General features: G+C 37.1%; 1 protein-coding gene and 1 pseudogene across 1 annotated transcript; one reads left to right on the forward strand and one right to left on the reverse strand.

Annotated features, from left to right (window-relative positions):
* Window positions 1-14,106, forward strand: part of LOC127795806 (villin-4-like) — a 28,822-nt pseudogene that overhangs the window by 1,040 nt on the left and 13,676 nt on the right.
* LOC127795805 (uncharacterized) lies at window positions 1,176-8,551 on the reverse strand. The gene is made up of 2 exons (XM_052327714.1): window positions 8,034-8,551; window positions 1,176-3,735 (listed from the first exon to the last, which is right to left on the reverse strand). The coding sequence occupies exons 1-2, from the start codon at window positions 8,257-8,259 to the stop codon at window positions 3,536-3,538; spliced, it is 426 nt and encodes a 141-aa protein (XP_052183674.1). The 5' UTR covers window positions 8,260-8,551; the 3' UTR covers window positions 1,176-3,535.

Below are 14,106 nucleotides of genomic sequence, written 5' to 3' on the forward strand. Positions count from 1 at the left end.
TTTTTTTTTTTTTTTTTGAGGTGTTTCCCAAATTATTGGAAATGTTCTATTCTTTTCGTGTTTGCATGCTTGGTTTCGAGAATGGGTTTCTGTAAGAAACTTACAGTTAGATGTATTCATATAAGTACAATAATATAAATGCCAATGCATAGGATATCCTTTGAGACAAATACCTACAAAGGGGATAGCCTGAGACTTATACAACAATAACAACATACAAAACCTTAATCTCACAAGGTTCGATGGGCTATATGAATTCTATCTTGCAAATCATCTTTGTTTTTGACCATATCTTTTGTAAGGTCATTATAACTCATATTATTGTCTAAAGTTTTTTTTTATCAGGTATCTTGATCATCTTCTCTCTCTCTCTGCCATTGCATGTTCTATCTCCTTTTATTAAACTTCCTTCATTTCATCCATTCTTCTCATATGGGCATCTATTGATCTTCTTTTCACATGATCGAACCCATTTTAATAGCATCTTATGTTTTTTGTCCTCAATAGCCACTCCAACCTCATTACAAGTACTCATTTAAAATCTATCCTTTTTTTTATAGCTGTAAGTCCACAAAAACATTCTCATTTAAGTTACAATTTTATTCTACATATGTCGGTGCTCTATTGCAGAAGATTCTATGCCATACAATAGTTGGTCTTATAGCCTTCAAACAAAATTTTTCTTTTAATTTTAAAAAGATTTTACTATCGCATAAAGCCCTTTTCCATTTTAATCATCTCTTCTTAATTTCATGAAAACGTCTCCCTATCTTTTTGGTTAATTGATCCTAGATATTTTAACTGGACTCCATGAATATTGAAAATTTTGACCAGCAGAATTCTTTAAAGTTTAGAATAAAAATTGAGTAAGACTCTACTAAATTAGTAACTTGAATATGCAGGATTTCGTACGCCTTGTCTTCAAATCATACTAATTTATGATTTAACAACTTGAGTTACTTTTTTTCTTGCTAGATGGACTGAATTTTATATTTATATTCACATATTGTGTCTCTAGTTTTTTTTCTTGCTAATACATCATCTTGAGCTAGCATCTTTTCCTGGTGGCCCTGTTGCAATGAAACTGTTTGAAATCTTGCCTCTTTACTAATTTATATTTTCTACTTACACACTCAGTTTATTTGTGTGACTATTTTCAGGGTTCTGCTACTCCTGTTTGTAGTCTGCAGTTGTGAAAAAACATAAACAAAAGGCCAAAAATTATGGCAGCTTCAATGAGAGGTTTAGATCCAGCTTTCCAAGGAGCTGGGCAGAAGGCGTATCCTTTGTTCTCTTATGTCTTATAATGGTGAACGTTATTGCACTAATTCTTACCACCCTTTTATAGAATGTTGGAATCAGTACCTCCAGCGAATCCTTCTCTTGAGGATGATCAATTTTCAGTTTGTTAATAAAGAAGGGCAAATGGAATGATAAGAAAATAATAATGGATAATATTATTATTAATGATAAATAAAAAAGAATGAGTTATCATCCTGTTACTATCTTGACGGTGGCTGCTGTTACCGACAGTCCTATATGCATCTTGATGTTCACATTTTGCTCTTCTTTACAATATGTAGCGGAATTGAAATATGGAGCATTGAAAACTTACATCCCGTGCCTGTCCCAAAGTCATCTTATGGAAATTTTTTTACTGGAGATTCATATATCATTTTGAAGGTATTTTTCTCTATTTTTTTTTTCTAACTTGCAGTTATCCAATTTATACTGTATAATTGCTCCCGGAGGATAGATATGATCAAATTTTGGGCTGTCAGTCTTCAATGTTGTTGGATTTCTCATTTGCAATCTAATAAATATGTTTTCTAATCAAGATATACTAGTAATACGAGTATCTGTGATCATGGTTATTAGTTATAGGATGTTTTTTCAATCTTTAATCTGGGACACTTATTAGCTTATGTACATGCAACCTATTGCCAAAACCACATTCTTTATTGATGATAACCGTATTTGGTGAAAAGTTAATACGGTTGCATTTTAGTACAATACTGACATGGCTTCGGTATGGGAATTCTCTGTACTATTTGGTAGCTTCTATAATATATAGAATAGATTCCCTTGGTGGCAAATGATGACATTGTATTAGGACAGAACTTCGGGATTTTATTCTTTTTCTAAACTTGGATAACTTAAGTTTCTTCCATGTGTATATGAATTGACAGCCATACTTGATTTCAATATCTGGGGCACTGATGTGAAGTTAATTGTTAAAGCATATGATTTAAGTTTTTGAAACTCAGATTTTCTTGCTCACAATGGTGATTCTGAGTATTTCAGGATCTATTAGTGCAGTATTGAGTTTGAGGATGGAAATTCCTCCAAAAATTTACTGGTTTCCTCTACTTTTATAGCATTTCACATGAGATCATGATGTCATCAGCTAGCTTCCATGTATAGAATTTCGTCTTTTGTGAAGTGCAGAAAATAGCAAGCCTTCGCAATGGAAGAGCTCGCCTTTTTTTGTTGATAGGTTGCAGGGACAGACAGGCCTATGACACAATTAGCATGAATGATACCCAATAAAGCATTCTCTGATTGAGAACCTAACCTACCATAGTACATGGAAGAGACTTCTTCCTAAGTTGTTCCATGAGTAGTAAACTTGCTACATTATCCCTTTGGGTGCTTTTTAGTGCAGGAAGCAACTGACATGTAATGATTGCCGCCAGGCCTAGATCTTGGGATATCCGTCAGCCAAAATTTTCTGTCTAGTTGCACTCACAATGTTCTTGCCTCATCTAGTGCCCTTCTTTAATAACTTTTAAACTTGTTATGCTATTCTTGTGGGGCTTCCTAGCGTCAAAAGGCACGTGCAATGGTTCCTGCAAATATCAAAATTTTCTGTCTTTTAGTTGTCAGAATATTATGGCTTCTACTAGCACTCTGCCTCCATCTGGTATAATACATGTCCCACCTGATTAAGCATCTGATATCACAATAAGCCATTAACTTGTTTTCTTTGTTATAATTGTTAAGATTTCGTTATGCTTCTTAGCTATTCCAAACTGGGGAAAACATTTTCAGATCTAATCTTCGTAGTTAATTAATTTCATCATTTTAAATTTTAGATTTTGTATGCAAAATACTAGATTATATTGAACCATATTGCTATGGTTTCTGTGAAGCCCATGAACTTTTGGGCTGAGAGAGAGAGGGAAAAAGGGACCACCCAATTGTCGGCAATGATATAAAGAAAACACGCTGGCCCATTAGGGTACCCTGTGTACTTCGTACCCTCCTAACTGAGGGATTGGCTCTTCGTGCACACATTTAGTTTCTCTAATGCTCTCCATCACTCTCTCTGTGTGATCTTCTTCTTCCCTTTTCAAAAACCGAAATTCCATACCCCTCCCCCCGCGTATTCTCTCAACGCATAATCTATAATATGTCCACACAAGCAGATGTTTTGCCTTGCTCGTTAACTGGAAAAGCTGGTTCTGTTAACCAATTGGACCATCTCCCAGCCACGTCTATCCCATACAAATTTAGAAGCTCCGTGATGTTCGACTCAGTTCGGTAACTCAGGGCTAATGTCGTGCACCATAACAGACTCAACCTCAACACCCGAAATTTTGTTCTCATCCCCTCCAATGACCTCGCTGGTCATGAGTATAATGACAAGGATTCTTAAATCTGCAGTCGTTCTACTGTAATCCTTAAGAGACTTCTTGCTGGTTCCGAGCTTGGAATTCTTCAAGTCAAAATTCCCTATTGAAACAGAAAGAGTAAAAAATATGTCGAGAATCTTATTGCAAAAGAGCTGTTCCAAGCTTAAATGATACAAGGCTCTTTTTCCTAACTAACTATCCAACTAAAACACTTAATTACATATCTGCCACTATCAACTAACAATGCAAGTAAAAGAACAATACAAATACAAGTAAACACAATAAATCTGTTACTCCCCTTCAAGATGGACCATGAAGATTGAGAATGGCCATCTTGGACAATAGAGGAAACAGTCGGGCTGCTGGTAGAGCCTTAGTAAACACATCTACCAATTGATTGTGTGTGTGAATAGGAAGAAGTTTGATATGATCAGCAACCACCTTGTCCCGAGTAAAATGACAATCAAGCTCTATATGCTTGGTGTGTTCATGAAACATCGGATTAGTGGCAATATGGACAACTGCTTGGTTATCACAAAAAAAGTAGAGCAGAAACTAAGGAAGGAACCTGAAAGTCCAACAGGAGCTAATTAAGCCAAGTGAGCTCGTTGGCAGTGGAAGTGAGAGCATGATACTTAGCTTTAGTTGAGGAATGAGACACAATAGTTTGCTTCTTAGATCTCCAGGAAACGAATGACTCACCAAGAAATACACAAAAGCCAGTAATTGAGCGGTGAGTATCCAAGCATGAACCCCAATCAGCATTAGAGAAAGCCCGGAGTTGTAAAGATGAGGAGGCAGAGAAGAACAACCCCTGACTAGGAGCAGCCTAGAGGTACTGTAATAGATGATAGACAACATCTAGATGAGGCTTTCTAGGGTGAGAAACAAACTGACTAAGTTTGTGAACTGCAAAGGTAATATCTAGCTGAGAAATGGTTAGATAAAGCAATCGGCCAATAAGCCTTCTATAGAGAGAAGAGTCTTCAAGTAAATCACCCTCATGAGAACTTAACTTGAGATTAGGAACCATAGGTATAGAGGTAGGCTTGCTAGCTAGAAAACCGATGTCCTCCAAAAGTTGTAAGGTATAATGCCTTTGAGAGAAAAAAATACCTTTTTGCTGATTAAGCAATCTCTAAGCCAAGAAAATACCTCAAACGGCCAAGGTCCTTGAGTTTAAACTGACTGTGAAGGAAGGTCTTGAGAGAGTTTATAGTTGCAAGATCATGACCTTTGATGATTATATCATCCACATAAATGAGAAGAGTTACAAATGATGACCCATTACCCTTGGTAAAAAGAGAATGATCAGATTTGGACTGCTGGAAACCAAACTGAACAAGAGCATGAGAAAATTTGGAAAACCACTATCGAGAAGCCTGTTTGAGACCATATATAGACTTATGTAATCTACACACCAACTTCTCCCCCTGAGTAGTAACAGGAACCTAAGGCTTATATACAAGAGGTAAATCCATATAAACTTCCTAATTAAAAAATATCTCCATTGAGGAAGGCATTATTAACATCTAATTGAATGAGGACCTATTTATGCATAGCAGCAAGAGCGAGCAATATCTTGACAGTAACTAACTTGGCAATCGAGGAAAATGTGTCAATAAAGTCCAACCCTTCCTGTTGAGTATATCCTTTAGCCACCAAGCGAGCTTTGTGCCTATCTATGGAACCATCACGCTTATACTTAATCTTGTAAACCCATTTACACCCAATGGCATGCTTGTTAGGAGGAAGAGTTCTAACAGTCCAGGTTTTGTTAAGATGCATAGCATCCAATTTAGCATCGATAGAACCCCTCTAGTGAGTGTACTGGATTGCTTGGTGAAAAAATTGAGGTTCAAAGTTAGAGGAGACATTAAGAAGAAAAGAACTGTGGGTAGGGGAAAGGTTAGAATAAGAAAGGTAATGTTGTAAAGGATATGAGGACTGAGTAGAGAGAATAGGTTTATGGGCTAACAAGTTGTAGTGGTATTCTTGAAGGTAGGCAAGTGGCCTAATGGATCTAGAGAACTTGCGAACAGGAACAAGAGCAGGCTCATCAGGGCAAGGATCAGCCTCAGCCAAGGCTTGAGAAGTAGAATGCAAGGGGGCAGAAAAAGAAAAGGACAAGTCATTCAGGAGGGTAGGCAGTACCAAGTTAGGAAAGGGATCAACTACTTCATCTCGAGATATAAGTGAAAAAGTGAAAAAGAAACATGTGCTCATGAAATTGCACATCTCGAGATATAAAAATGGACATGGTGTTAAGATCATACAACTTGTAGCCTTTGGCATTGGGAGGATAGCCAATGAAAATATAGGTTGTAGCTCTACAATGGAACTTAGTTTTATGGGAAGGCAATGTAGAAGCACAACAAAGGCTACCAAAGACTTTGAAAGAAGTACAATTGACATGAGATTGATATAGCAATTGATAGGGTGTTTTGGAATGTATAATAGGGGCAAAAGTTTTATTTATTAAGAAGGCAGCAGTAAGGATGCAATCCCCCCAAAACTTAATAGGAACCCTTGACTGGAAATACGGGACCCTAGCCGCATTTACAAGGTGTTGGTGCTTTCTTTCAACAACTGAGTTTTGTTCAGGTCTCTCAACACACAAAAATTGGTGTATAACACCCTTAGAAGTAAAATATTCAGTAAACTGCAATTCAAGAGCATTGTCTGACCTAAACTTCTTAATCACTTTGTTGAATTGAGTCTCAACTAAAGAGAAAAACTTGGGAACAATGGTTCTAGCCTCAGATTTATGCCTCATAAGAAAAACCCAAGTAAATCTAGTGCAGTCATCAACCAAGGTAAGGAAGTATCTCTATCCAGCATAGGTTGGAATATGATATGGTCCCCAAGTATTACAATGGACAAGATCAAAAGCACACTTTGATAGATGGTTACTTGAAACAAATAACAACCTTATTTGTTTAGCCAAAGGACATACAGAACAAAAATCACTGTCACCATTGCTGTAATGTAGCTGAGCCTTTATTGCGTCCATCTTTTTGAAAGAAAGATGACCTAGCCTGCTATGCCAAGTAGTCTTACTTACAACATTAGCTATTGTGGCATGATGAGTACTCCCCTGATCTATCCTTACACTACTAGACACCTCAGTGGCAGCATCAAAAACATATAGACCTTCAATCAAATCACCCTTGCCAATTGTCTTAAAGGTGTGTGTATCCTGAATAATACAGGCCTAAGAAGAGAAATTGAGACTCATGGTATCCTTCCCAACTAATGTGCTCACAGAGATTAGGTTAAACTTGAATTGAGGCACATAGAGAACATTTTTTAACACTATGTATGTGTGGAGCAAGTTTAACACTACCAATAGATTGTACTAAAATCCGAGTATGACCAGGAAGAGTAATATAAGTATTCTGAAGAGGCCTCATCCAAACAAAGGAAGAATGATTAAAGTAGACATGACTTGTGGCTCCTGAGGCCAATATCTAATATCTAGGACAACTAAGCAATGGACTGATAGAAATAGACAGGCAGGTACTTGACGCCTAATCAAGAGAGGAGGCTAGAGGCTCTAAACTGGTCTTAGAAACCGTAAGATGTGAGCTTAATACATTCAACAGGTGTTGATATTGCAGTGGGTTTAGTGACTGCATAAAACCTTCAACCTCCTATTTTTGAGAATGACAAGTATTTGAACCAGACACCTAACTCACAACAGTAGATTTCATATGATTAGAATTGATCTAGCTAGGGTTATTGTTCCGTTGTTTAGGCTTATATCCTGGAGGATATCCATGTAGCTTATAACACTTATCTATAGTATGTCCATTGTACCCACAATGAGTGCGTATAGGCCTCTCCCTATTTTGAAATCTACCCTGATTAAGCCTATTTGTATCATGCTTAATAGAGAATATAATCGGATCAGAACCATCAGTAGAATTATGAATATTCCTCTGATTCTTTTCTTGAGTAACTAGGGCTAAAACTTTGTTAATCGGAGGTATCAGATCCATTAGCAACAATTGGCCTCTAACTTGTGCATAGGAATCATTTAATCCCATTAGAAAGGACATGACATATTCAACGTGATAGTGATCTGCTAAGGCTTTTGTACCACCACAAGAACACTTTCTATATGAGCATGTAGGCCTATAGTTACTAAGTTCTTAAGTTTGGTAAAATAGGCACTCAAAGATAATTGTCTTTGTGTTAAGTTCATCAATTCTCTCATAAGTTGAAATATTCGAGGTCTATTACTCTGTTGATACCTCTCCTTAAGGTCAATCCATATATCATGAGCAGATTTAGAAAATATCACACTTGCGAAAATCTTTTTAGAGACAGAATTCAATATCCAAGATATCACAATATTATTATTTCTGATCCAAGCATTGAGAAGAGGATCATCACCTGATGGTCGAGAAATCAAGCCATTAACAAACCTTGGCTTATTCTTTATCGAGAGGGCGATCAACATTGCGCAGCGCCACGAAGCATAGTTGTTTCCTGTTAGCAATTGAGAAACCAGTAGCAAGCCAGGGCTATCGGAATGGTGCAGCAAGTAAGGACTTGAGCCGTCGTCAATGGCAGAATTGCTCATTGATGTGGAAGAATTATCTGGAAACAAGGTCGCCATAGAACAATCATGGACGATCAGGAAAAACAGAGAGCAATTACGAATATGCAGACTTCTAACAAGGAAGAATGCAAGAACTGACTGTGGCGGCTCACCGGGAAAACAAGAAAGAAGTGACGAAAAAAGTCAGCGAAGAAGAAGCGATCGCTCTGATACCATATTGAAAAAGAAAAGACTACCCTCGGGATATAGCCGAGTGATAAAGGGGCAGGCTGAAAACTTGTCTGGGCTCTAGTGTGGGTTCGATTTCTAGGAGAAGTGGAATGCTTTTTTTTTGGAGGACCTTGGGAGTAGCATAAGTGGTGCCAAGGTCTACCACTTTGTCACTCGGGCACATAATTTACTTTCAGTGTAGTTCTAAGAATAGGGTGACCGAAAATGCCAGTAACAAGGCGTAATCCAAAAAAAAAAAAGAAAGAGTAAAAAATACCTGAATCTTATTGCAAAAGAGCTGTTCCCAGCTTAAATAATACAAGTCTCTGTTCCCTAACTAACTGTCCAACTAAAACACATATCTGCCACTATCAACTAACAATGCAAGTAAAAGAACAATACAAACACAAGTAAACACAATAAATCTGTTATTCCCAAATTGGAACCCACAGGAAGTCTCATAACAAGTGGAATCGTTGAGGATTTGAAAATCCTCGTCACTGTACTCATGACTGATGAGGGTGTCAGGGGGGAAAGCAAAGGTTAGGGAGTCGAGGTTGAGTCTGTCTTGGTGTGGGACATTAGCCTCGAGTTTACAGACTGATATCGACGACCGACCTTTGACATCAACCAAGTCGAGCTTCGGTGAGCTTCTAAATTTGTATAGGATTGACGTGGCTGGGAGAGGGCCCAATTGGTTAACAGAATCAGTTCTTTCATGTACGAGCAAAGCATACACTTTTATGGATATATTGTGGATTATGGGTATGGAGAGAGAGAGAGAGAGGAAGTTTGGTTTTTGAGAAGGGAAGATCAGGCAAAGATTGATCAATTCAGAGAGACTGTATGTGTGGCCATGGAGGCAATCTCTCAACTAAGAGGAGTGTACGAAGCACACGAGGTACCCTAATGGGTCCCATGCGTTTTCTTTACATCATTGCCGACAACAGGCTGGCCCAATTCGGCCAACCCCTTCTTATTTGTATATAATATATTATTTTTTGAACAGCCCAAAAGTTCACAGGCTTCACATTTTCTTAGTGTCTTGGATGCTGCACCTATGCCATGGAATGAGTGCATCAATATTGTTTACTGATAGCATAGAGGGTGAAGGTTCAAATGGCCATCGTCAACATCATCACTGCAGATAGCTGCACTACACAGAAGTATGATAAACCTAAGGTTGCATTTGATAGACATGAAAAATGAGGGTGAAATTCATTTTTTATCTAAATTTTAAGAAATTCTATCAAACAGCTTTTTAATTTTATGGAATTTGAATTCTATTTTAGTTCAAAAAGTGAATATTTTTCTTAAAATCAAGGAATTGGAATTTTTAGAGGTTGGGGTGAGAATTGAAATTCCATGGAATTAGAATTCCACTCTCATTTTCTAACTCTATCAAACGCACCTTAAGTTACTTTGGTTCGTAAAAATGAGTTGTTGAGTCCTTGTATATGCTGTTATGTCAGTGGATCAGCTTGGTTCTAGTCTCTCGTTAAAGTTAATATATGAAACTTCGTGTTTTTTGCGCTTTTATAACTTTTCATATTTTATGTATGATTCAAAATTAATATTCTATTATCATGATAATATAATTATTTTTCAGTTATTTTCCCATATCTTGTCCAGCATGGAGACAACTAATTTTGAGCTATTAATGTCAAAAATGAGTCTATCAAAGGAATTGATTTATAGAACATAAAGAAAAAAGGAATGAACTTTTTAGCTTGAGCATTTAATATTTTCACCATATATAATCTGTTTTCCAGGCATTAGATACTGTTGAGGAAAATCAACTACAAAACAAACAGATTAGTGCAATCAAATCGAATCAAATTTAACGAAAACTAAGAACACGAAGAACAAAAAGAAAAACTCTCTGTTTCGGCAACAATGATAGTCACGAAGACTACTCCAAGCCTCAAATCTAAAAGAATCGCACCACTTTGGTAATGCCAACGAATAGGAACCACAAGCCACAACGAAGCCTCAAACCATAAGCTCAAAAAACCCCAACATCTCTTGGTCGAACTCAACGAAACCTCTCTCACCCAAACGATCAAAACCACACACAGTAGGTTACCACATAAGGTAGATCGGTCACAAATACGGAGTGTAGAAAGCACAAAGCCAAGAGAGAAACCTTACCCGTAAAAGAGACCTAGGTCTCGAATATTTAGAGGTTGCAATTGGCATCGACGGATCACCTATCGCACACACAAGGAAAGGCAGTCGAGAGAAAGGAAGTAAAGATTAACCCACAAAGGCAAGAAGACCCAATCACGATCGGTTGGATATGGAAGGAGAGAGATCGCAATCAGCCAAGGAAGGAAGACTCGAGAGAGAAGCTAGGGTTCGGTCAAGAAAGGGAAAACACCAAGAGAATGGGCCGCACAAAGGGCCTTTTATATGTGGGCTTAAGGACTAAGGGACAAGAGGGCTTTTGGGCTCATAACAGTGGGCTTCTCCCATTCGAGCAAATGGTTTGAGGCACATTTCACCTCCAAAGTGGAAATAGGGCTTGTGACTCGACTTTTAAAATGGGCTGCCTAAAAGTGGTGACGGACTTGGGTTCTTCAATTCCGGGCTGAAGCCTATGAAGATAAACCTCACCCGAAAAATCATCACAGCCTTGAGCCTCATTAGGAAACACAAACCCAACAGATACATAATAATGAAAACGGGTACGGAAAATATGCAGAACTCCTTTTAGCAGTCTTGGACAACTGGTATAGTCCCTTAGAAGATATTCATAAGACATTTGTACATGGCCCCTGTTCTGTCAGAGTTTCAAATGCTGTATAGCGCATGTTCTCAATTTGTATTAGTCTAAGAGGCTTTTGTCCTACCACTTGAGGTTTATTGTACATCTTATCTTTCTGTTTAAGTTCTAGCATTTATTATTATTTGAGAAAATATACTGTCACATAGTTGTTGTATAAGATTGTGTTATCGATTTCAGCCATATTCCTTAGCACAGTTCTTAACCTTTTATCTACTCTGCATATTTAGATCTACTTTTGTTAATTTCTATAACTTCCTGCATTCCTCACTTTCTTCTTTTGCAGACAAATGCTCTAAAAAGTGGTGCATTACGTCACGATATCCACTATTGGCTTGGTAAAGATACCAGTCAGGTGAACTTCTATAATTATGTTGTTTTTAATTCGTATGAGATCCTTCTATACTTGTAATTTGACCATATCAACTCTGTCTAAACAGGATGAAGCTGGTACTGCAGCTATCAAGGCTGTTGAACTGGATGCAGCTCTTGGTGGGCGTGCTGTTCAGTATCGTGAAGTACAGGGCAACGAAACTGAGAAGTTCCTGTCTTATTTCAAACCATGTATTATACCTCAAGAAGGTGGAGTTTCATCTGGGTTTAAGCATTCTGATGCTGATGAGTACCAGATACGTTTGTATGTGTGCAAAGGAAAGCATGTTGTTCACGTGAAAGAGGTACCTCTATATTCTTCAAGTGCTTGCTGATCTTGGATGAATAAAATGTATCACCGTACCCTATTCTTAACTTTCTTTATGGTGGGGTGCAGGTTCCTTTTTCTCGATCCTCTCTCAATCACGACAACATATTTATCCTCGATACCAAATCTAAAATCTTTCAATTCAATGGTTCCAACTCTTCTATACAAGAGAGGGCCAAATCACTAGAAGTTGTCCAGTACATTAATGATACTTACCATGATGGAAAATGTGAGATTGCTGCTATTGGTAAGTGAATGGCCTATTGGGTAGTGATAAGTTCCTGAATTGGTACTACTAGCTAAGTTTTTTTCTTGATGTATCAAATTAGAGGATGGAAAACTGATGGCTGATGCTGGAACTGGTGAATTTTGGGGCTTCTTTGGTGGCTTTGCTCCACTTCCAAGGAAAACAACTAATGACGAGGATGAAACTGTGGGTGCTATTTCTTCAAGGATGTTTTGGTAATATGTCTTTTGTTGGTTGCCATTTGACATTTATATCAAGATTAAATTGATCTCTTTGGTAACATATCTGATACAAACTCCCATCACACTGATGGATAAATATCATATAATAGATTATGCAACATAGATATGACTATCAAGTCTGTTTACTTGCTCAAGTGGCTGCCTCCTCAAATCTTTGATGTTAAGGTATTTGAGTATATATATGAAAGTTGAATCTGGATAAATGTACACACAAGAATAGTCTAAATATAATGTAAATGCATGAAATTTAGTATGAGACTATCCTGTTACTTAAGGATGCACTTGAAATTTCATAAAAATTGGTAAAAGATATTTTTATCTTGCATACATGTGAGTAGAAAGAAACTTTTCTTTATCATCAAATGCAAGTTTTTTCTATATCTTCAAAATTTGTTATAAATTAGAGGATCCAACTGTCCAGTTTTGGTACAGGGTTGGACACATATCCCATATATCCTTGTCCTAGTTTTGCATATCCCATACACAATAGAAGCATTCATGTAATGCAGATTTCAATTATTATGAGAACTAAGATGAAACGGAACAGAATATTTATTTTATGGGTATAATTGTTTATATTTTATTGAAAAGTCAATGTAACATGTATTTAGAATACATCAAAACTAAGTTGAAATTGTACTGGATTACTCATCTGTTACTAGTCTAATATATAAAATTTGAGTTTTTCGTTTTCTTCTCATGATGTGTGAGCATATTACACACACACAAACACAGTTTCTTCAATCCCATATATTCTTTTACAAATTTGAGATGTTCAATTTGGAAGGTGAAAAAGATTCTCTTTCGTGGAAATGGATTTTTGTGCCAGAAATTAAATACTAGTACTGATCTCTTGTTTCTATGGTAAATTATGGATCCTTTACGTTTAAGTATTAACAAGAATGTCTTTTCTGTTGCAGTGTTGAGAAGGGGCAGGCAGAGCCTGTTGAGGCCGATTCCTTGATCAGGGAGCTGCTGGACACAAATAAATGTTATCTTCTAGATTGTGGATCAGAAATTTTTGTATGGATGGGAAGAAATACATCTCTTGATGAAAGAAGAACTGCAAGTGGAGCTGCAGAAGTAATATTTAATGCTTTACTACTGGTTCTTAATTTGGAAGCAAATAGTCTGACTTTCTTTAATTGTTATTAATTTTACTTAACAGGAATTTTTCCACAGCCTTGATCATCCAAAATCTCGCATAATCCATGTAATTGAGGGATTTGAGACAGTGATGTTCAGAAAAAAGTTTGATTCCTGGCCTCAGTCAACTGATGTAACCGAATCTGAGAATGGCAGAGGAAAGGTTGCTGGTCAGTAGATAAATAAGTTTATACATTATCTGCATTTTCCCAGGAAAATAGTTGTGCAATATATTTATCTGCTTCTAAAATTATACATTTTCTGTTTTATATTTTCTGCATTAATTCATTTCAAATTTTATTGTTCTTCTTCTTCTTGTACGAATTTCTCACCATGGTTTTCCATTGATAATTATGCAGCACTTTTAAAAAGTCAGGGTATTAATGTGAAGGGTTTACTGAAATCTGCTCCTGCAAAAGAAGAACCTCAATCATACATTGATTGCACGGGAGATCTGCAGGTGCTGCACTAAATTCGTATTTGTATCTATACTAATCTAGGAAATTTGATGTATTACTAAAGTTCATGCCTATATTTCAGACATCCCCTCAGGAGTGGGGCCCACGGAAAATGT

This window comes from Diospyros lotus, chromosome 2 (genome assembly GCF_014633365.1).
Source record: "Diospyros lotus cultivar Yz01 chromosome 2, ASM1463336v1, whole genome shotgun sequence".
NCBI lineage: Eukaryota > Viridiplantae > Streptophyta > Magnoliopsida > Ericales > Ebenaceae > Diospyros > Diospyros lotus.

Excerpts from the sequence above, each read along its gene's own strand:
- LOC127795805 (XM_052327714.1), bottom strand. The coding sequence starts at position 8,259 with ATGGCGACCTTGTTTCCAGATAATTCTTCCACATCAATGAGCAATTCT. Across the intron at positions 3,736-8,033 it reads CTTGATTTCTCGACCATCAG|GGAATTTTGACTTGAAGAAT; the intron begins GTGATGATCCTC and ends CTGTTTCAATAG.